The sequence below is a fragment of the Coregonus lavaretus genome, assembly GCF_964263955.1.
Source record: "Coregonus lavaretus genome assembly, chromosome: 11".
Taxonomy (NCBI): Eukaryota; Metazoa; Chordata; class Actinopteri; order Salmoniformes; family Salmonidae; genus Coregonus; species Coregonus lavaretus.
In genome coordinates this window covers 29768275-29791798 of record NC_139998.1, presented here as the reverse complement: position 1 = coordinate 29791798, position 23524 = coordinate 29768275, and the positions used below count along the sequence as shown (strand labels likewise).

The 23524-nt window shown below is 41.4% G+C and overlaps 1 protein-coding gene across 1 annotated transcript in view; it reads right to left on the bottom strand.

Moving 5' to 3' along the window:
- Positions 1-4619: 4619 nt before the first annotated feature.
- Positions 4620-23524, bottom strand: part of LOC311137108 (peptidyl-prolyl cis-trans isomerase FKBP8-like) — a gene marked incomplete at both ends in the record, with an annotated part of 55007 nt that continues 36102 nt past the window's right edge. The window contains 5 exons of the mRNA XM_084171446.1: positions 4620-4706; positions 4812-4949; positions 9669-9746; positions 9955-10139; positions 12396-12613. Coding sequence (XP_084027572.1) covers positions 4620-4706; positions 4812-4949; positions 9669-9746; positions 9955-10139; positions 12396-12613 — 706 coding nt within the window. The remainder of the gene's footprint in view (positions 4707-4811; positions 4950-9668; positions 9747-9954; positions 10140-12395; positions 12614-23524) is intronic.

Here is a 23524-nt window from a genome sequence, read left to right as displayed (position 1 = left end):
ATAGCAAAGTGTTTCAATAAGTTTGCGTTGTTATTATTTGCAGCTTGTGCCTTTTTTAATATCTAGGAATATTTCACTGTCTCTGGTCATAGGAGTAACGACATGAATTGGTGCATGAGGCAGAAATAATGCAGTGCGACTTAAGTTTCGCCATCAGCTGGAAGAAGGTCTCCCCTTTTCTCAGCGGAGGTAGGGAGAGCCGAGGGACATGAGTCAGGTGACAGGCAGCCTCACCGCTGTTCCCCTTCCCTCCCCTCAGACTGACCATCAGATGCAGGCCATCAGTCCTCAAAAAAAAAATCATAATATTATGCTCACTCAGCTGTGCCTCACAAGTAATAACAAATTATCTATTACCAGTGTGATCATATACCTACAATTTAGAAATATAGTCTGAGAAAAACAACATTGGCAGGGCAATTCAAGCATAGTGATAATGTATTGGGCATATAGCCTACTGCACAAACCTCATTGCTACCTAACTGTTTTTAATTGGTTAATGTTGCATAGGCTTACGATTTTTAAGTCATATTTAAAATACATCTGAGTGGTAGATCTCTGCTTGCATTTTGACTCAGAAAAGGTTGGTGACCACTGCCTTAATGCATACTTTTAAATTACATTATTTGAACTGAACATTTAAAAAAAATGTTTATATAAAAAACGATTCCTTAAATTATTTTTTTAGTACTAATGGGACTGTCCCCACATCAACAAAGAAATACTAAAATACTTATAATTTTGTCATTTTATTGAAATACTGTAGAATTCCGTTCATTCCTATGGAGGACTGCTCCTTCTGGGGAGTACCAATATGGCGACTGGTGGATTCAAAGCCTCTAATTGGCCAATACATCGCATCAGTGATCCAGTGTTTATACATTGCATTTGGAAAATATTCAAACCCCTTGACTTTTTCCACATTTTGTTACGTTAGACGTATTCTGAAATTGATTAAATTGTCTTCAATTCTGCAAAACTGTCATCTATCTACACACAATACCCCATCAAGACAATTTTAGCAAATGTATTATCAATTTAAAAATGAAATATCACATTTATATGACTATTCAGAACCTTTACTTACTACTTTGTTGAAGCTTCTTTGGCAGCGATTACAGCCTTGAGTCTTCTTGGGTGTGACGCTACAAGCTTGGCACACCTGTATTTGGGGAGTTTCTCACATTGTTCTCTGCAGATCCTCTCAAACTCTGTCAGGTTGGATGGGGAGCATCGCTGCACAGCTATTTTCATGTCTCTCCAGAGATGTTCGATCGGGTTCAAGTCCGGGCTCTAGTTAGGCCACTCAAGGACATTCAGAGACTTGTCCCAAAGCCACTCCTGCGTTGTCTTGGCTGTGTGCTTAGGGTCGTTGTCCTGTTGGAAGGTGAACCTTCGCCCCAGTCTGAGGTCCTGAGTGTTCTGGAGCAGGTTGTTGTCAAGGATCTCTCTGTACTTTGCTCCGTTCATCTTTCCCTCAATCCTGACTAGTCTCCCAGTCCCTGCCGCTGAAAAACATCCCCACAGCATGATTCTGCCACCACCATGCTTCACGGGAGGGATGGTGCCTGGTTTCCTCCAGACGTGACATTTAGCATTCAGGCCAAAGAGTTTAATCTTGGTTTCATCAGACCAGAGAATCTTGTTTCTCATGGTCTGAGAGTCCTTTAGTGGGCTGTCATGTGCTTTTTACTGAGGAGTGGCTTCTGTCTGGCCACTCTACGATAAAGGTCTGATTGGTGGAGTGCTACAGAGATGGTTGTCCTTCTTGAAGGTTCTCCCATCTCCACAGAGGAACTCTGGAGCTCTGTCAGAGTGACCATCTGGTTCTTGGTCACCTCCCTGACCAAGGCCCTTCTCCCCTAATTGCTCAGTTTGGTCGGGCGGCCAGCTCTAGGAAGAGTCGTGGTGGTTCCAAACTTCTTCCATTTAAGAATGATGGAGGCCACTCTGTTCTTGGGGATCTTCAATACTGCAGAAATGTTTTGGTACCCTTCCCCAGATCTGTGGCTCGACACAATCCTGTCTCGGAGCTCTACGGACAATTCCTTAGACCTCATGGCTTGGTTTTTGCTCTGACATGCACTGTCAACTGTGAGACCTTATATAGACAGGTGTGTGCCTTTCCAAATCATGTCCACTCAATTGAATTTAGCACAGGTAGACTCCAATCAAGTTGTAGAAACATCTCAAGGATGATCAATGGAAACAAGATGCACCTGAGCTCAATTTCGAGTCTCATAGCAAAGGGTCTGAATACTTATTCTACCAGTCAAAAGGTTGGACACACCTACTCATTCAAGGGTTTTTCTTTATTTTTACAATTTTTTACATTGTAGAATAATAGTGAACACATCAAAACTATGAAAACACATGGAATCATGTAAGCAAAAAAGTGTTAAATCAAATATATTTTATATTTGAGTTTCTTCAAATAGCCACCCTTTGCCTTGATGACAGCTTTGCGCACTCTTGGCATTCTCTCAACCAGCTTCATGAGATAGTCAACTGGAATGCATTTCAATTAACAGGTGTGCCTTCTTAAAAGTTAATTTGTGGAATTTATTTCCTTCTTAATGCGTTTGAGCCAATCAGTTGTGTTGTGACAAGGTAGGGGGGGGAATACAGAAGATAGCCCTATTATGGCAAGAACATCTCAAATAAGCAAAGAGAAACGACAGTCCATCATTACTTTAAGACATGAAGGTCAGTCAATATGGAAAATACTAAAAATAAAGAAAAACCCTGGAATGAGTGCTATAATGAAACTGGCTCTCATGAGGACCGCCACAGGAATGGAAGACCCAGAGTTACCTCTGCTGCAGATCATAAGCTCATTAGAGTTACCAGCCTCAGAAATTGCGGCCCAAATAAATGCTTCATAGAGTTCAAGTATCAGACACATCTCAACATCAACTGTTCAGAGGGGACTGTGTGAATCAGGCCTTCATGGTCGAATTGCTGCAAAGAAACCACTACTAAAGGACACCAATAAGAAGAAGAGACTTGCTTGGGCCAAGAAACACAAGCAATGGACATTAGACCGGTGGAAATTTGTCCTTTGGTCTGGAGTCCAAATTTGAGATTTTTGGTTCCAACCGCCGTGTCATTGTGAGACGTGGTGTGAACGGATGATCTCCGCATGTGCATTTCCCACTGTAAAGCATGGAGGAGGAGGTGTTATGCTGTGGGGGTGCTTTGCTGGTGACACTGTCTGTGATTTATTTAGAATTCAAGGCACACTTAACCAGCATGGCTACCACAGCATTCTGCAGTGATACGCCATCCCATCTAGTTTGGGCTTACTGGGACTATCATTTGTTTTTCAACAGGACAATGACCCAACACACCTCCAGGCTGTGTAAGGGCTATTTGACCAAGCAGGAGAGTGATGGAGTGCTGCATCAGATGACCTGGCCTCCACAATCCCCCGACCTCCACCCAATTAAGATGGTTTGGGATGAGTCGGACCGCAGAGTGAAGGAAAAACAGCCAACAAGTGCTCAGCATATGTGGGAACTCCTTCAAGACTGTTGGAAAAGCATTCCAGGTGAAGCTGGTTGAGAGAATGCCAAGAGTGTGCAAAGCTGTCATCAAGGCAAACGGTGGCTATTTGAAGAATCTGAAATAGAAAATATATTTTGATTTGTTTAACACTTTTTTGCTTACTACATGATTCCATATGTGTTATTTCATAGTTTTGATGTCTTCACTATTATTCTACAATGTAGAAAATTGTACAAAAATAAAGAAAAACCCTGGAATGAGTAGGTGTGTCCAAACTTTTGACTGGTACTGTATGTAAATAAGGTATCTGTTTTTTATGTTTTATACATTTGCAAACATTTCTAAAAACCTGTTTTTGCGTTGTCATTATGGGGTATTGTGTGTAGATTGATGAAGACCCTTTTTTATTTAATATATTTTAGATTAAGGCTGTAACGTAACAAAATGTGGAAAAAGGGAAGGGTCTGAATACTTTCCGAATGCACTGTATATACTTCATTGGCAGAACCCACCCCCATCCACCCCTCCGTTATAAACAATGACTGGAATATAGCTATTACAGTATGCAGCTTTATTGATGTTGTTTCTGTATCAACGGACAGTAGGCCTACAATTTTTATTAGATTTTCCATTGACATAGATAAAATGAACTGGGACACATAACCTGTTATTACAGAAACCCCTCAATCATACAAGACATTTAAAAGCTGTAACACGAGAATACTGCTCTCCTCAATCTTTTGTTGAGGAACATTGAACATTGACCAATTGACTATTCCAGAATGAGTTTGGGGATTTGGGCATTTTTCTATGGATTTGGGGACATATATCAGCTAATAACTGTACTATACGATTACATCACAAAGCTATTTTGTGGTCATTGTTTTGTAAAAAAAAAAAATATATATTCTTTGGAAGAAGTGCCATTAGTTTACTCTGTTACGCTCAAATAAATACAATCTGTGGTGTAAATGTCGGTGCTGCTACAATATGTCAGTGAACATTGATACAGGTTTTTCCATCGTTCAGTGCAATCTTTATTTCATTTTATTCACAGTAGACAACTCAGTTTAGTATTCATGAGCTAGAGGACAGTTCCTTTGTAGAGGACGTCAGTTTCTTGCAGTGAGAACCACTGACGTCACTAAACTGCCCAAGGCCACCACCAGAGCACCAAGCAGGAACGTCCATGAAATTCCCTGAAACACCAAGTGACGCAATGTCAACAAACAGTCAAATGTATTTTTCTCGTGAACTGAATTAAACCTAAACATTTCACTCAGGGAAAGTTCTCAGTGGCTTACAGGTGGCTTCTTTTTAGAAGGAGTCAGAAAAGGAGCAATATTGTCTCCAAGGAGCCGGGCAGGTTTGGCTTGCCACTTCTGGGTATCTTTGCCTCCTGATTGCCTTTTCACTAGCTTGGACAACTCAACATGGATGGCCTGGGAAGGGAAAGAGAGACTGTGGTGACTACTTATCCTAATAACCTTATGCACAATCTTGTACAATACAATTTATTATTTTAGCAGTAAAGTGGTCTAGGTTAAGTATTTTAGCAGTAAAGAGGGCTGGGTGGATTGTCATTGAGTATGAGGTTGTAGTTTAGGAGTTGTCCAGTAGATGACAGCATAGATCATATTAAATGCAATCTCCGGCTCAAGCCATAGTTGGACTTTACAATTGAATCAGATCCCCTAACGTTGACAATCAAATTTAGTTTATCTTTCTAGCATAAAAAGTATTTTCAACAAATATTAGACAACAAATATTAACCAGTTTCCTGTTAAGCTCTCATAATCAAAGTTGTCTTATGTTTTGTAGCCTACTTTATTTAGCATTTCTTTGCATTTGGACCACTATAGGGTCTTGGTAGCCTAATGGGAGGGATGTGTAACCTGAAAACGAACTGTTATTGGCAGGGGTTGGAACTGAAATTATTTCCCAATCGTTTTGTTCGGAACACAACCACAATTTTTTTTCATTCCATTACACTGTTCCGACCTGCCAAATAAAGTTATGAACCGGTTCGAACCACACAAATAAAATAAAGTACCGGTTATATCATTCCTTTCTGTTCCTTTTTTAATCTGTGAAATCAACAGTTTTCTTTTCTTCATTTAGCTCATTAAATTACTTCACCAATCAGTGCGGCTAGAACAGGCAAGCTAGTTGTTAACATGCTTGATGGACAGACAAGTGTAGCCTATGGCGCAAGATGCGACTGAAATTTTGCGGGTGGGGAGAGAGCGAGAGAGGGGTGTTAGTTAGAAGGGATCCAGCTTTTGTCCAATTAACGTCAGATTTGACTTTTTGTAGCTGGTTAGGAGAATTTACGCAGCAGGTTAGGAGAATTTACGCAGCAGGTTAGGATAATTAACGTAGCAGGTTAGGAGAATTACGTTAAGGTAGGAAAAGGGTGAGGGGTTAGCTAAAATGCAAAAAATAAATAAATAAATAAAGCAGGATCCCTTCTAGCCATTACCTGAGAGAGGGTTGAGGAAGAGGCTTGAAGCGCTGGGCATCTTGTAATGATATGCATTATCTGAATAGAGATAAATAGTAATGGCGTATTTTTGTAGGCACCAACTCCGCCATGGTTTGTTGGACAAAGCCTATGAGGAAAAGGAATGGTGTTTTTGGATAAACGCCGAAAATGAGGTACAGTGAGGGAAAAAAGTATTTGATCCCCTGCTGATTTTGTACGTTTGCCCAATGACAAAGAAATGATCAGTATATAATTTTAATGGTAGGTTTATTTGAACTGTGAGAGACAGAATAACAACAACAAAATCCAGAAAAACGCATGTCAAAAATGTTATAAATTGATTTGCATTTTAATGAGGGAAATAAGTATTTGACCCCCTCTCAATCAGAAAGATTTCTGGCTCCCAGGTGTCTTTTATACAGGTAACGAGCTGAGATTAGGAGCACACTCTTAAAGGGAGTGCTCCTAATCTCAGTTTATTACCTGTATAAAAGACACCTGTCCACAGAAGCAATCAATCAATCAGATTCCAAACTCTCCACCATGGCCAAGACCAAAGAGCTCTCCAAGGATGTCAGGGACAAGATTGTAGACCTACACAAGGCTGGAATGGGCTACAAGACCATCGCCAAGCAGCTTGGTGAGAAGGTGACAACAGTTGGTGCGATTATTCGCAAATGGAAGCTGGGGCTCCATGCAAGATCTCACCTCGTGGAGTTGCAATGATCATGAGAATGGTGAGGAATCAGCCCAGAACTACACGGGAGGATCTTGTCAATGATCTCAAGGCAGCTGGGACCATAGTCACCAAGAAAACAATTGGTAACACACTACGCCGTGAAGGACTGAAATCCTGCAGCGCCCGCAAGGTCCCCCTGCTCAAGAAAGCACATATACAGGGCCGTCTGAAGTTTGCCAATGAACATCTGAATGATTCAGAGGAGAACTGGGTGAAAGTGTTGTGGTCAGATGAGACCAAAATCGAGCTCTTTGGCATCAACTCAACTCGCCGTGTTTGGAGGAGGAGGAATGCTGCCTATGACCCCAAGAACACCATCCCCACCGACAAACATGGAGGTGGAAACATTATGCTTTGGGGGTGTTTTTCTGCTAAGGGGACAGGACAACTTCACCGCATCAAAGGGACGATGGACGGGGCCATGTACCGTCAAATCTTGGGTGAGAACCTCCTTCCCTCAGCCAGGGCATTGAAAATGGGTCGTGGATGGGTATTCCAGCATGACAATGACCCAAAACACACGGCCAATGCAACAAAGGAGTGGCTCAAGAAGAGGCACATTAAGGTCCTGGAGTGGCCTAGCCAGTCTCCAGACCTTAATCCCATAGAAAATCTGTGGAGGGAGCTGAAGGTTCGAGTTGCCAAACGTCAGCCTCAAAACCTTAATGACTTGGAGAAGATCTGCAAAGAGGAGTGGAACAAAATCCCTCCTGAGATGTGTGCAAACCTGGTGGCCAACTACAAGAAACGTCTGACCTCTGTGATTGCCAACAAGGGTTTTGCCACCAAGTACTAAGTCATATTTTGCAGAGGGGTCAAATACTTATTTCCCTCATTAAAATGCAAATCAATTTATAACATTTTTGACATGCGTTTTTCTGGATTTTTGTTTTGTTATTCTGTCTCTCACTGTTCAAATAAACCTACCATTAAAATTATAGACTGATCATGTCTTTGTCAGTGGGCAAATGTACAAAATCAGCAGGGGATCAAATACTTTTTTCCCTCACTGTATATGGCAAACACATGCTTAGGAGATCTTATACGTTTTGTTCTAGATCATCTTCATCAGCTAACTCACTTTTTGAGAATTTTGAAGAATTTATGTAATAATAAAACACATAAATGACAAAGGCTTCATAATTCATAAAGGGCATGTTACCTGATTGTTATTATCTCATATAACAAAATGTATAAGATCTCCTAAGACTGTGTTAATAACCTTATGTTTGGCGTTTATTCCAAAACCCTATTCTTTCCCCATTCATTTTTTCCATAGGGATGGCTGAATGAACCAGAGGTAACTTATTTCCGGGTTTTAGGACTACAAGCTGGCAAGCTTTTATAGCTAGGTCCACATAATTATACCTAGGAGGAGCGGCTTCTATGGAGGAACTTTGTATGTCCTTTGAGCTAGCTAGCTAGCTAACAAGCTTGTGTGTACAGAGCAGCACCAGAATTAAAAACACCTCTTACCTTTTTGTAGTTAATAAATTCAACGTGAAACGTGATATCTAGGCCTATAGTATCCTTAACTAGCATTGAAAAAGTTAATCCATTCTTCTTTAACTACACTGAATAAAAAATATAAATGCAACATGCAACAATTTCAAAGATTTTACTGCATTACAGTTCATATAAGGAAATCAGTCAATTGAAATAAATTCAATAGGCCCTAATCTATAGATTTCACATGATTTGGAATATAGATAGGTAGCCTAAACGCACACATTTTCAGCTTGCAGGCAGACACTGGAATATGTTTCTGAGTGACAGAGTGAGGGCTTTGCATAGGCACTTTGTTGCGTTTTTTTGTGGGGCTAGAGAAAAATGCCTGGAAGTAAAATAAAGTTCTTAACCGGTTCCCATGCTTTTAAAATAACGGTATGGATCACTTTTGTTTCCGGTTCTGTTTCTGTTCCTTGAAAAATGTTGTTATTTTTCAGTTTTCTGTTCTGTTCCCTGAACTGGTTCCAACCCTTGGTTTTTGGTCTAACTTATACCCCAAAATGGCTTTTATAGATCATTCGGATTCAGAATCATGTTTCTGTTTTTCAATTCCTTACCCACACAGCTAAATGAGGTCTCTAAAGGGAAAGATTACTTTATTCGCCATCAAGACAAGGGTGTAATTACCAAGGCACCAGATATTTTAGTTTTGTCTAGACAAGACTGTCTCAACACGACAGCAGTGCACACTGCAGGTCAAGCCAAGTGGGGCTGAGGCCACAGAAAAACACATTCAGAGCATGGGTTAAAAAAACTAACAAGCACAAAATATTCTGAATTCTACCCACAAGGGCAAACGTTTCTAAATGTTGTTATTCACACTTTGTATTTTGGTAGCATTGGAGTTGTTTAGCATAATGAGTTAGGCCTAGAACTAACTGAATTAATTACAAATGTTAAATGAATGAAAATGTTGATTTGCTTTATCACTCAATGTGTGACATCAGGGTCTTAAATCTTTGTGGCTGAGTAGAGAATTTAGCAGACAGCACTAGGAGCAACACAGAACAGGTCTTCACTGTGGCAATGGAAGTAACACTACACAATGATCTCTGCAAAGTGTTAGGCTCTAATACCTTTGGTTGGCTTTGCTTTGATGAACTATATTGTGCAAATCCAACACTAAGTGCTTTAAAATACAACACAAACCCATGCCAAAAGGTACTTCAACATTGGCAGTATTGGGCAATAGTACATAACTCTGTAAACTTATTGTGAACTGTGAGTCACACTCTACTCCAGACATGGAAATAAAATCATGAATCTCTGGTCTAGTGTCATCTGAGTGTGTTTGATTGGGCAATGATTTCAAGGACCTGTAGTGGACATTGACCCTTGATCTGTTTGTGGGGTGTGGATTTCACTAGCAGGCTAGAGGCTAGGGAGAGGTGGAGGTGTTGAGAACCTCATTTAGATAGGCTATCTCACCTTAGTGGACGGCTCCAGTTTCAGGGCCTTCTTCAGTATCTCCATTGCCTCCTGGTACTCGCTCTTGTCTGACAGAAGCTGCAAATAGATTGCAATATCTCTGAACAGCTAAATCAACAATCATCCTTCAGTTGTATACTGTACATGTTTCAGTAGTACATGTTGAATGGCAGTACATCTTTACACCCATCTATAATGTCTGAATAGGGTTTTGTAATTGAATTCCCCTGCCACCCAGGCACCGTAGATTTGTGAAGGGGAGGTAATGTTACAGTGTGTCCCTCACCTTTCCTGTCCTGAAGAGGGCTTTGACGTTTTGTGGATCCAGGGACAGAACATCCCGGCTGGTGTGTAGTGCGTCATCGTACTGCTCCAATTTCAGCTGAGCCGCTGCCAGGTTGTTCAGACACTTCACCCGGTAGTCCTGCACCTCCTCCTCCTCCCCCTCCAACAGCACATCACTTCTACCATCTACAGGGGGGGAAACAGGCCACACAGCCTCTCACACCTGGGCTATTGTCATGTATATATCCTTGGAGCCCCAGTCTCTCTGGGTGTTAGGGAGAATTATATACTCACAGGAACTAAAGGGAGGAAAGACTTTGGGTATTTGATGTACTGTAAGGACATCTGTGTGTTTGTTTGCCTCAGTAAAAATCCATTAACGCCATTATGGAAGCGCTGACTTTGACACTCCTGTGAGTTTGGAAGTCTCTGTTACAGCTGAAGTGAGAGTTATTAGTCTAAGATCTGTGAGGGATTGTTGTTAGCAGAGCTATGTTAGGATTAGATTGAGGGGAAGGAGCAGTTATTCAAGGATTTACAGTATATTATAGAGACGGTAAGGTTGCGTCATCTCACTCAAATCCAGGAAGAAGTCATCATTATCCAAAGTTTGGTGCATTGCCATTGTGTATTCAAGTGTGAATGATCACGACAGACGTAAATCAGTGTTTTGATGCAAGTTCAATTTATATACATTTTCTACTTCTACACATGGAGGGAGGGACCTATATCTGTTGGGATATGCAGTAATAATTTGAATGTAAATATTTAATGATGGTTTTATGCCATGTATTGAATTTCTGAATATTCTGTTGCATTATCTCATCAAGCATTGTCATGCAGCAGAACTGAGTGATTTCTGCTAGATGGGCCAGCTGCAAAGTAAAAATTGGCTATATTGTAAAAATTCATGAAAACAAAAATTAGCTTTTTGGTCTTAATTTAAGGTTAGGTTTATCAGTGTGGTTAAGGTTAGGGTTCGATTTAATGACTTTGGTCACTTGCTGGCACAGCCCCAATCTGCAGAGCTGCCTCCAGAACAAGATTCATGACGAAAAATGCTAACCTGCTAAATTCGCAGTCTTTTTGCATCGAATATATTCATTTCTTGTTAAGTGCTGAGGAAAATGTAGCCATTGGCCCATCATCATTGATACATTTAGAGGCAGCCCATGCTCTTCTCCTCACTGACACATTTCTGTTAAATGTCTCTCTTGGGTCCACCCTGCCTTTCCAGCAATGAACATTATTAAGGACCTTGAATTAACAAGAACGTTTATTAGGTTTGATTAAGAATTAACAATAACATTTCTCATGACAGTGACCTCTGCTGGATTTGCCTCCTCATTATGATAGCATGATTAGTTCTGAGATGGACTAGCAGTAAGCCATGAAGAGACTATCATGCATGGAAATGTGGAAACTGTATTTTTCTGAAGTGTGCTAGTTAACTAAAAGCTGTGTGCGTGCGCAGGTGCGTCATGCACACCGAATATCCAATTTGTAAGTCGCTCTGGATAAGAGTGTCTGCTAAATGACTTAAATGTAAATGTAAAATGAATATTTGAGGGGGCAAAAGTATGTCAGGATGGCTGGGGGTGGGACGGAAGTTGGAGAATTTATAATTTTTCAAACACCTGAAACAGCTTTTTCCTGCAATCTAGAGCCATAATCATTATTCTTAATTCTATACTAAAATATGTATATTTTTCTGTATATCTCTAAGCATACCTCTTGAGCTGTCTGTATCCACCTGACTGGTGTTTTTTATTTATTTAAGAAACTAAATATGCTTCTCTGCATCTGTAAATAATGTGAGTCTTATTCAGTACATTTAGTAATTGTTTGCTTTTCTAAAGTCTACCAACCTTTCCAGCAGGCATGCCAGCTAAAATAGTTAGACAAGCTAGCTACTCTAACTTGATCCGGAAATGTCTTCTTGGTAGCTAGTTATGAGGTTGGGAGATTGGAAACCTATCTAGCTAGCTAAAGCCAACTTCATAAAATTGCTACAGATGTAGGAACTTCATTTGATCACCCTGTTGCAGGAGAACTTTCCTGCAATGCAGGACATTTTAAAATGTGTAGTGTATTTGAGGTTTTAAAAAGGCCTCTGAAGTTTGTAATTTCCTATTTGAAATTACATAATTGATTTTCCCTTATGAAAAATGTATCGAAGCATACAAAAATGTCCATTCATTATAATCCACATAATAATTTCCTATTGCCACAGGATTATCTTCCTGATTTAACAAACTGGCTCAAATTAAGATCCTACATATGTAGGTGGCTAGTAGTATTACAGATAAACCATTTTTTAAATGTATTTATTTATTAACAGGGCAAATCTGAGAGGGCACGTGCCCCTGTGCCCCCTATGGGTATGACGCCTCTATGCTTGCGTGTGTGTAGCATGACACACCTGATGAAGGAAAGGATTACCTCTAGTGCGTGTAGTAAGGACCTCCAGAGCCATCCAGTAGGCCCTGGCAGCCATGCTGTACTCCTCCCTCTGGAAGTGGAAGTTCCCCCGCTCTCGTTTCTGGTTTCCGATGCGCATACGGTCCGAGATTGGGAGAATCAGAGGGTCGGGCTTCTCTCTGATGTCCAGAAGCTGCAGCTGGTAGAGTAAGGGAGCCCATGCTGGAATATCAGGCTCCCTGCCAAAAACAAAAACAAATACACACATACACAAACCTTCAATCACACCCAGACCGGAGCAATGTGGAGAGCCTCAAAGAATAGGGATTGCCTAAATATCTGCATCAACATCTCACTTTGATTGTGTGTAAATATGCTGGGTCAGTGCGTATCATATCACTCATGTTGTTGACTTGAAAACATCACAAGAATGGTTGTTTGAAGTCATTTTCCATGTCCCAGTCATTTGCGAATATCACAACTAAGTTTGAAGTTGTTCTGGTTACATCTTGATTGATTGGACTGCATATTGACTTGTGACTTCACCTGCAATGTGTATTAGTAGACAACCAATTTCTGCTATCTGGTCAATAGGGAACTGGCACTGTGTTGTGAGAGATACCTTTGTGTATATATATATACAGGACCAGTCAAAAGCTTGGACACACCTACTCATTCAAGGGTTTTTCTTTATTTTTACTATTTTCTACATTGTAGAATAATAGTGAAGCCAGCACATATGGAATCATGTAGTAACCAAAAAAGTGTTAAACATCAAAATATATTTCAGATTCTTCAAAGTAGCCACCCTTTGCCTTGATGACAGCTTTGCATTCTCTCAACCAGCTTCATGAGGTAGTCACCTGGAATACTTTTCCAACAGTCTTGAAGGAGTTCCCACATTTGCTGAGCACTTGTTGGCTGCTTTTCCTTCACTCTGTGGTTCAACTCATCCCAAACCATCTCAATTGGGTTGAGGTCGGGTGATTGTGGTGGCCAGGTCATCTGATGCAGCACTCCATCACTCTCCTTCTTAGTCAAATAGCCCTTACACAGCTAGGTGTGTTTTGGGTCATTGTACTGTTGAAAAACAAATGATAGTCCCATTAAGCGCAAACCAGTTGGGATGGCGTATCGCTGCAGAATGCTGTGGTAGCCATGCTGGTTAAGTGTGCCTTGAATTCTAAATAAATCACTGACAGTGTCACCAGCAAAGCTCCCCCACACCATCACACCTCCTCCTCCATGCTTAACGGTGGGAACCACAAATGCAGAGATCATCCGTTCACCTACTCTGCGTCTCACGAAGGTACGGCGGTTGGAACCAAAAATCTCAAATTTAGACAGATTTCCACCAGTCTAATGTCCATTGCTCGTGTTTCTTGGCCCAAGCAAGTCTCTTCTTCTTATTGGTGTCCTTTAGTAGTGTTTTCTCTGCAGCAATTTGACCATGAAGGCCTGATTCAGGCAGTCTCCTCTGAACAGTTGATGTTGAGATGTGTCTGTTACTTGAACTCTGTGAGGCGCAATCTGAGGTGCAGTTAATTGCCGATTTCTGAGGCTGGTACAGTGCCTTTGGAAACTATTCAGACCCCTTGACACATTAAATAAACAAAAATCCTCAGCATTCTACACACAATACCCCATAATGACGAAGCGAAAACAGGTTTATAGAAATGTTTGCACATTTTATAAAATAAAAAACAGAAATAGCTTATTTACATAAGTATTCAGACCCTTTGCTATAAGACTTGAAATTGAGCTCAGGTGCATCCTGTTACCATTGACCATCCTTGAGATGTTTCTACGACTTGATTGGAGTCCACCTGTGGTAAATCCAATTGATTGGACATGATTTGGAAAGGCACACACCTGTCTATAGAAGGTCCCACAGTTGACAGTGCATGTCAGAGCAAAAACCAAGCCATGTCCAAGGAATTGTCCGTAGAGCTACGAGACAGGATTGTGTCAAGGCACAGATCTGGGGAAGGGTATCAAAACATTTCTGCAGCATTGAAGGTCCCCAAGAACACAGTGGCCTCCATCATTCTTAAATTGAAGAAGTTTGGAACCACCAAGACTCTTCCTAGAGCTGGCCGCCCGGCCAAACTGAGCAATTGGGGGAGAAGGGCTTTGGTGAGGGAGGTGACCAAGAACCCGATGGTCACGCTGACAGAGCTCTAGAGTTTCTCTGTGGAGATGGGAGAACCTTCCAGAAGGACAACCATCTCCGCAGCACTCCACCAATCAGGCCTTTATGGTAGAGTGGCTAAATCATGTAGTGTGTGTGTGTATAGATAGATAGATTTGGAAAGCATTCAGACCCCTTTACTTTTTCCACTTTGTTACGTTACAGCCTTATTCTAAAATTAATTAAATTGTTTTTTTTCCTCATCAATCTACACACAATACCCCATAATGACAAAGCAAAAACAGATTTTTAAAAAGCCACTCCTGCGTTGTCTTGGCTGTGTGCTTAGGGTTGTTGTCCTGTTGGAAGGTGAACCTTGCCCCAGTCTGACGTCCTGAGCATCCCCAAAGCTTGATGCTGCCACCACCATGCTTCACCGTAGGTATGGTGCCAGGTTTCCTCCAGAAATTAAACGGGTTCTTGGTCACCTCCCTCACCAAGGCCCTTCTCCTCCGAATGCTCAGTTTGGCCGGGCAGCCAACTCTAGGAAGAGTCTTGGTGGTTCCAAACTTCTTCCATTTAAGAATGATGGAGGCCACTGTGTTCTTAGGGACCTTCAATGCTGTAGACATTTTTTGGTACCATTCACCAGATCTGTGCCTCGACACAATCCTGTCTCGGAGCTCTACGGACAATTCCTTCGAACAAATGGTTTGGTTTTTGCTCTGACATGCACTGTCAACTATGGGAACTTATATAGACAGGTGTGTGCCTTTCCAAATTATGTCCAATCGATTGAATTTACCACAGGTGGACTCCAATCAAGTTGTAGAAATATCTCAAGGATGATAAATGGAAACAGAATACACCTGAGCTCAATTTAGAGTCACATAGCAAAGTGTCTGAATACTTATGTAAATAAGGTATTTCTGTTTTTTTATTTGTAATACATTTGCAAACATTTCTAAAAACCTGTTTTCGCTTTGTCATTATGGGGTATTGTGTGTAGATTGCTGAGTTTTTTGTTTTTTTATCAATTTTAGAGTAAGGCTGTAATGTAATAAAATGTGGAAAAAGTAAAGGGGTCTGAATACTTTCCAAAGGCACTGTATGTATGTATGTATGTATGTATGTATGTATGTATGTATGTATGTATGTATGTATGTATGTATGTATGTATGTATGTATGTATGTATGTATGTATGTATGTATGTATGTATGTATGTATGTATGTATGTATGTATGCATGCATGTATGTATATATATATACACTACCAGTCAAAAGTTTGGACACACCTACTCATTCAAGGGTCCTGAGGCAGCCAAGCATCAACAAACCATCACACCACCACCACCATGCTTGACCTTTGGTATGATGTTCTTACTGTGGAATGCAGTGTTTGGTTTTCGCCAGGCATAATGGGACCCATTTCGTCAAAAAAGTTGACTCAAGTTTTCCAAAAAGCACCTGGATGATCATCAAGACTCTTGGAAGAACGTTCTATGAACAGATGATTCAAAAGTATAACTTTTTGGACGACATGGTTCCAGTAATGCCTAGCGAAAACCAAACTCTGCATTCCACAGTATTAACATCATACCAAAGGTCAAGCATGGTGGTGGTGGTGTGATGGTTTGGGGATGCTTTGCTGCCTCAGGACCTGGACGACTTGCCTTAATAGAAGGAACCATGAATTCTGCTCTGTATCAGAGAACTCTACAGGAGAATGTCAGACCGTCCATCTGTGAGCTGAAGCTGAAGCGCAGCTGGGTCATGCAGCAAGACAATGATCGAAAACACACAATCAAGTCTACATGAAAATTGCTAAAAAGCAACAAATTGGAAGTTTTGGAATGGCCTAGTCAAAGTCCAGACCTAATCCCAATTGAGATGTTGTGGCAGGACTTGAAACGAGCAGTTCATGCTTGAAAACCCACACGTCACTGAGTTAAAGCAGTTCTGCTTGGAAGAGTGGGCCAAAATTCCTCCACAGCGACGTGAGAGACTGATCAACAACTACAGGAAGCATTTGGTTGGAGTCATTGCAGCTAAAGGTGGCACAACCAGTTATTGAGTGTAAGGGGGCAATTACTTTTTCACACAGGGGAATTGGGTATTGCATAACTTTGTTTATGAAATAAATATGTAATTGTTGTGTTATTTGTTCACTTATGTTCCCTTTATCTAATATTAGGTTTTGGTTGAAGATCTGATAACATTCAGTATCACAAATATGCAAAAGTAGAGAAAATTAGAAAGGGGGCAAATACTTTTTCATAGCACTGTATATACACAGCTCAAAAAAATAAAGGGAACACTTAAACAACACAATGTAACTCCAAGTCAATCACACTTCTGTGAAATCAAACTGTCCACTTAGGAAGCAACACTGATTGACAATACATTTCACATGCTGTTGTGCAAATGGATAGACAACAGGTGGAAATTATAGGCAATTAGCAAGACACCCCCAATAAAGGAGTGGTTCTGCAGGTGGTGACCACAGACAACTTCTCAGTTCCTATGCTTCCTGGCTGATGTTTTGGTCACTTTTGAATGCTGGCGGTGCTTTCACTCTAGTGGTAGCATGAGACGGAGTCTACAACCCACACAAGTGGCTCAGGTAGTGCAGCTCATCCAGGATGGCACATCAATGCGAGCTGTAGCAAGAAGGTTTGCTGTGTCTGTCAGCGTAGTGTCCAGAGCATGGAGGCGCTACCAGGAGACAGGCCAGTACATCAGGAGACGTGGAGGAGGCCGTAGGAGGGCAACAACCCAGCAGCAGGACCGCTACCTCCGCCTTTGTGCAAGGAGGAGCAGGAGGAGCACTGCCAGAGCCCTGCAAAATGACCTCCAGCAGGCCACAAATGTGCATGTGTCTGCTCAAACGGTCAGAAACAGACTCCATGAGGGTGGTATGAGGGCCCAACGTCCACAGGTGGGAGTTGTGCTTACAGCCCAACACCGTGCAGTACGTTTGGCATTTGCCAGAGAACACCAAGATTGGCAAATTCGCCACTGGCGCCCTGTGCTCTTCACAGATGAAAGCAGGTTCACACTGAGCACATGTGACAGACGTGACAGAGTCTGGAGACGCCGTGGAGAACGTTCTGCTGCCTGCAACATCCTCCAGCATGACCGGTTTGGCGGTGGGTGAGTAATGGTGTGGGGTGGCATTTCTTTGGGAGGCCGCACAGCCCTCCATGTGCTTGCCAGAGGTAGCCTGACTGCCATTAGGTACCGAGATGAGATCCTCAGACCCCTTGTGAGACCATATGCTGGTGCGGTTGGCCCTGGGTTCCTCCTAATGCAAGACAATGCTAGACCTCATGTGGCTGGAGTGTGTCAGCAGTTCCTGCAAGAGGAAGGCATTGATGCTATGGACTGGCCCGCCCGTTCCCCAGACCTGAATCCAATTGAGCACATCTGGGACATCATGTCTCGCTCCATCCACCAACGCCACGTTGCACCACAGACTGTCCAGGAGTTGGCGGATGCTTTAGTCCAGGTCTGGGAGGAGATCCCTCAGGAGACCATCCGCCACCTCATCAGGAGCATGCCCAGGCGTTGTAGGGAGGTCATACAGGCACGTGGAGGCCACACACACTACTGTGCCTCATTTTGACTTGTTTTAAGGACATTACATCAAAGTTGGATCAGCCTGTAGTGTGGTTTTCCACTTTAATTTTGAGTGTGACCACCATGGGTTGATACATTTGATTTCCATTGATACTTTTTGTGTGATTTTGTTGTCAGCACATTCAACTATGTAAAGAAAAAAGTATTTAATAAGATTATTTAATTCATTCAGATCTAGGATGTGTTATTTTAGTGTTCCCTTTATTTTTTTGAGCAGTGTATATATACAGTTGAAGTCGGAAGTTTACATACACTTAGGTTGGAGTCATTAAAACTTGATTTTCAACCACTCCACAAATTTCGTGTTAACAAATTATAGTTTTGGAAAGTCGGTTAGGACATCTACTTTGTGCATGACAAGTAATGTTTCCGACTTCAACTGTATATATGTGATATACAGTTGAAGTCGGAAGTTTGTATACACCTTAGTCAAATACATTTAAACTCAGTTTTTCACAATTCCTGACATTGAATCCTAGTAAAAATTCCCTGTCTTAGGTCAGTTAGGATCACCACTTTATTTTAAGAATGTGAAATGTCAGAATAATAGTAGAGAGAATGATTTATTTCAGCTTTTATTTATTTCATCACATTCCCAGTGGGTCAGAAGTTTACATACACTCAATTAGTATTTGGTAGCATTACCTTTACATTGTTTAACTTGGGTCAAACGTTTCGGGTAGCCTTCCACATGCTTCCCACTCCTCCTGACAGAGCTGGTGTAACTGAGTTAGGTTTGTAGGCCTGCTTGCTCGCACATGCTTTTTCAGTTCTGCCCACACATTTTCTATAGAATTGAGGTCAGGGCTTTGTGATGGCCACTCCAATACCTTGACTTTGTTGTCCTTAAGCCATTTTGCCACAACTTTGGAAGTATGCTTGGGGTCACTGTCCATTTGGAAGACCCATTTGCGACCAAGCTTTAACTTCCTGACTGATGTCTTGAGATGTTGCTTCACTATATCCACATAATTTTCCTTCCTCATGATGCCATCTATTTTGTGAAGTGCACCAGTCCCTCCTGCAGCAAAGCACCCCCACAGCATGATGCTGCCACCCCCGTGCTTCACGGTTGGGATGGTGTTCTTCGGCTTGCAAGAACCCCCTCCAAACATAACGATGGTCATTATGGCCAAACAGTTCTATTTTTGTTTCATCAGACCAGAGGACATTTCTCCAAAAAGTACGATCTTTGTCCCCATGTGCAGTTGCAAATCGTAGTCTGGCTTTTTTATGGCGGTTTTGGAGCAGTGGCTTCTTCCTTGCTGAGCGGCCTTTCAGGTTATGTCAATATAGGACGCTTTTTACTGTGGATATAGATACTTTTGTACTGGTTTCCTCCAGCATCTTCACAAGGTCCTTTGCTGTTGTTCTGGGATTGATTTGCACTTTTCGCACCAAAGTACGTTCATCTCTAGGAGACAGAACGCGTCTCCTTCCTGAGCGGTATGACGGCTGAGTGGTCCCATGGTGTTTATACTTGCGTACTATTGTTTGTACAGATGAACGTGGTACCTTCAGGCGTTTGGAATTGCTCCCAAGGATGAACCAGACTTGTGGAGGTCTAAAAAAAAAATCTGAGGTCTTGGCTTATTTATTTTGATTTTCCCATGATGTCAAGCAAAGAGGCACTGAGTTTGAAGGTAGGCCTTGAAATACATCACAGGTACACCTCCAATTGACTCAAATGTTGTCAATTAGCCTATCAGAAGCTTGTAAAGCCATGACATCATTTTCTGGAATTTTCCAAGCTGTTTAAAGGCACAGTCAATTTAGTGTATGTAAACTTCTGACCCACTGGAATTGTGATACAGTGAATTATAAGTGAAATAATCTGTCTGTAAACAATTGTTGGAAAAATTACTTGTGTCATGCACAAAGTAGATGTCCTAACCGACTTGCCAAAACTATAGTTTGTTAACAATACATTTGTGGAGTGGTTGAAAAACGAGTTTTAATGACTCCAAACTAAGTGTATGTAAACTTCCGACTTCAACTGTATGTGTATATATTCCTGTGGGTTCACACTTAACAGCTGTTATCTCCCAGGGCAGTGTTACTACAGCGAATTAAAGTTTAATATCTAAGTCACCACAAGCTCTAGGATTTGTGAACTTGTCAGGGTATTCCAAATGACTAAAATGTAAATGTAAATGTAAACAGGCAAGAAATGTAATCTGGTCCACCTGTGAGTTACACTTGTAAGTTCCTGATGGCTTCAGTTTACGCAAGAGACACTCAGAAGGAAAGTTAAATTGGTTCTCTAGCTTATCAGTTGGTACCTGTGACCCCATAGCACACAATGGAGCATGCATGACATGGGCTCACTTAATTGATTACGTTTAGCAGAGGGAGCAGTAGGTTGACTGAAATTCGGGAGTTGGGAGGAGAGCTCCACAATTCTCATACCATATGTGAACATAGATGTTACAGTGCACAGCCCTTGCTTAATTATAGCGAAAGTGTTAAGCCCCCTCTCATTATCATCCCTCATTCAATATAAAGGCATAATTGGCAGGTGCAATTCTGATTTCTAGGTTCCTAAGTATGTCAAGGTCATATGCCAAAATAAAGTTATAAAACTCAATTCTCTTTAAAAAGAGAAATTAAAAATTAAAGTGGATCATGTTGGAAATTCAGTTCTAGAAAGTAGACATTTGAAATGAAGTCTGATACTGATAAGTCCAGTTGTCATAGCAAGGTCTGGTACTGGTAGTTGTATTGCAAGGTGATAGCACTGTGGTGTGTCAGAGCATGAATTATTCAAATTGGTTGTATCAATAACACAATTTATGTCTGTCTAAGATAATTAGCATAGCACTAGTCTTTGGGCGCATTCCTTTGCCCAGGCGTTGCTGACGCATGCCAGATCTTACAACGCGTGGATAGGTATTTTAAGTTTCAGCTAACCACATCATGATGTTATAGCAATCTGTCAGTTGATGACACAGTCGATGACGTGGCACGCAACCATTGGTGATGCATGCAACGTCTGAGCAGGGGAGCGCGACCACTGTGTGGCTGTGTCAGCAGGTAGAATCGGGTTACCATTTCACCTCTCCTCCCAAGGGACTACATCCAGTGTTACATGATTCAGGAGCATGTAGCAGATGAGCTATGGCCTTGGAAACATGAGATGGATCCCTTGAAACAGGAGGAAGTAGGGACATTCAAAGATGTTTATCAATTTAGGCTTTGGATGAGTAGACAAAAGAGGAAATAACCTTAGAAGTCAGATTCCACCATTAGTGATGGTGACCCTTTTCAATGTGACTAGCTCGTAGAACAGTCCTCGGTGGCCGGAGTGGTGTCACACTTTTTCCCCATCCCTAGCCAACACAGCTAATTAAACTAATTGCATTCTAAACTATAGATCATGATTAGTTGATTATTGGAGTCAGATGTGTTAGCTTGGGCTGAGGGCAAATGTGTGACACCAATCATGTCCCCAAGGACTGGAGTTGCCCTGTCATAGAATATTCAGATTTAGCATATGTAGATATACAGGCAACTGCCAACATAAAGGAAACACTTGAGTAAATGAGGGATACAAAGTATATTAAAAGCAGGTGCATCCAGACAGGTGTGGTTCCTGAGTTAATTAAGCGATTAACATCCCATCGTGCTTAGGGTCATGTACAAAAATGCCCAGTTGCCCGTTAATTTTGGCCACCATGGCCAGAAGAACAGATAATAAATAATAATATGCCATTTAGCAGACGCTTTTATCCAAAGCGACTTACAGTCATGCGTGCATACATTTATTTTTTTGTGTATGGGTGGTCCCGGGGATCGAACCCACTACCTTGGCGTTACAAGCGCTGTGCTCTACCAGCTGAGCTACAGAGGACCACAGATCTCAGTGACTTTGAAAGAGGGGTCTCAAAGGAGCGTGCGTGCGTGTTTTCCTACATTATCAGGACCAGAATGTCCTGACAAGGGTAAGCCTACATGAAACACATCCCTTATTTTAAGTGTTTCTAAAATCCCCTATGGGAAAAATGAATGGTGGAAAAACGATTGGAACCACTAGGTTTTATGAGTATTATGACACCTCCACTGTGGGGCTCTATGGGAATACATTTTTACTCCCCAAAAAGTCCTGAAAATCCATGTAAAAAAAAGCTGTGTGTGTATCTGTCCCCGGATCTCAACCCAATTGAACACTTATGGGAGATTCTGGAGTGGGGCCTGAGACAGCGTTATCCACCACGGTGAACAAAACACCAAATTATAGAATTTCTCATGGAAGAATGGTGTTGCTTCCCTCCAATAGAGTTCCAGACACTTGTAGAATCTATGCCAAGGCGCATTGAAGCTGTTCTGGCGGCTCGTGGTGGTCCAACGCCCTATTAACACACTTTATGTTGGTGTTTCCTTTATTTTGGCAGTTACCTGTATAAATGCATTAACAGCCCTTCTACTGTATGTGAATCCACAGAGCCTAGGCCCCTACAGTAGTTATTAACCTATGGGACAAGACCCTTCTAAGAGTTAATCTCCCTTTCAGTGTCTTGGGCAATTATCCATAAGCATAGATGTGAGATGGAATGTGTTCACAAAGTGAATGTGTTAATAATATATGTACATATTTTGAAGCATGCATCGATGCAAGCTTCAACAGAAAGTATGCAAGGAAATATGATGCAACCACGTAAAAAAGGACACGCATTTTCTTGAAATCAATGTCCGCCATTATCTGAGCTGAAGCGAGAGAAAATACACTCTGACTTCGGAATGAAATGTTGCCTATTCACATCTCATATGTTGCCTGACTACAATATTTTATCTTGATATGTTAATAAATACATGCTGTGTTAATTTTTGCATGGTTACTTGCCTACAATATCCACTGTAGTGTGCGTAGGTCACAAGCTCATAGTTGCACATCATCTCTTGCACATCTATCATTCCAGTGTTAATACTCATTGTAATTATTTTGCACTAAGCCTATTTATTGCCTTACCTCCATAACTTGCTACATTTGCACACACTGTATATATATATTTTCTGTTGTATTTTTGACTTTATGTTTTGTTTTACCCCATATGTAACTCTGTGTTGTTGTTTTTATCGCACTGCTTTGCTTTATCTTGGCCAGGTCGCAGTTGTAAATGAGAACTTCTTCTCAACTGGCTTACCTGGTTAAATAAAAGGTGAAAAATTTTTTTTTTTTTAAAAGTCAATAGATCTAACTGGCTAGCTACTACTGTTAGCTAGCCAGATAGCCACGAAGAATCGTTAGCTAGCTACCCATGAAGAATTGACATCTACCTTGGATAACATTGGTTTTAGGTCATTTTTCCTGTTATACTACAGTGGTGAAAAAAAGTATTTAGTCAGCCACCAATTGTGCAAGTTCTCCCACTTAAAAAGATG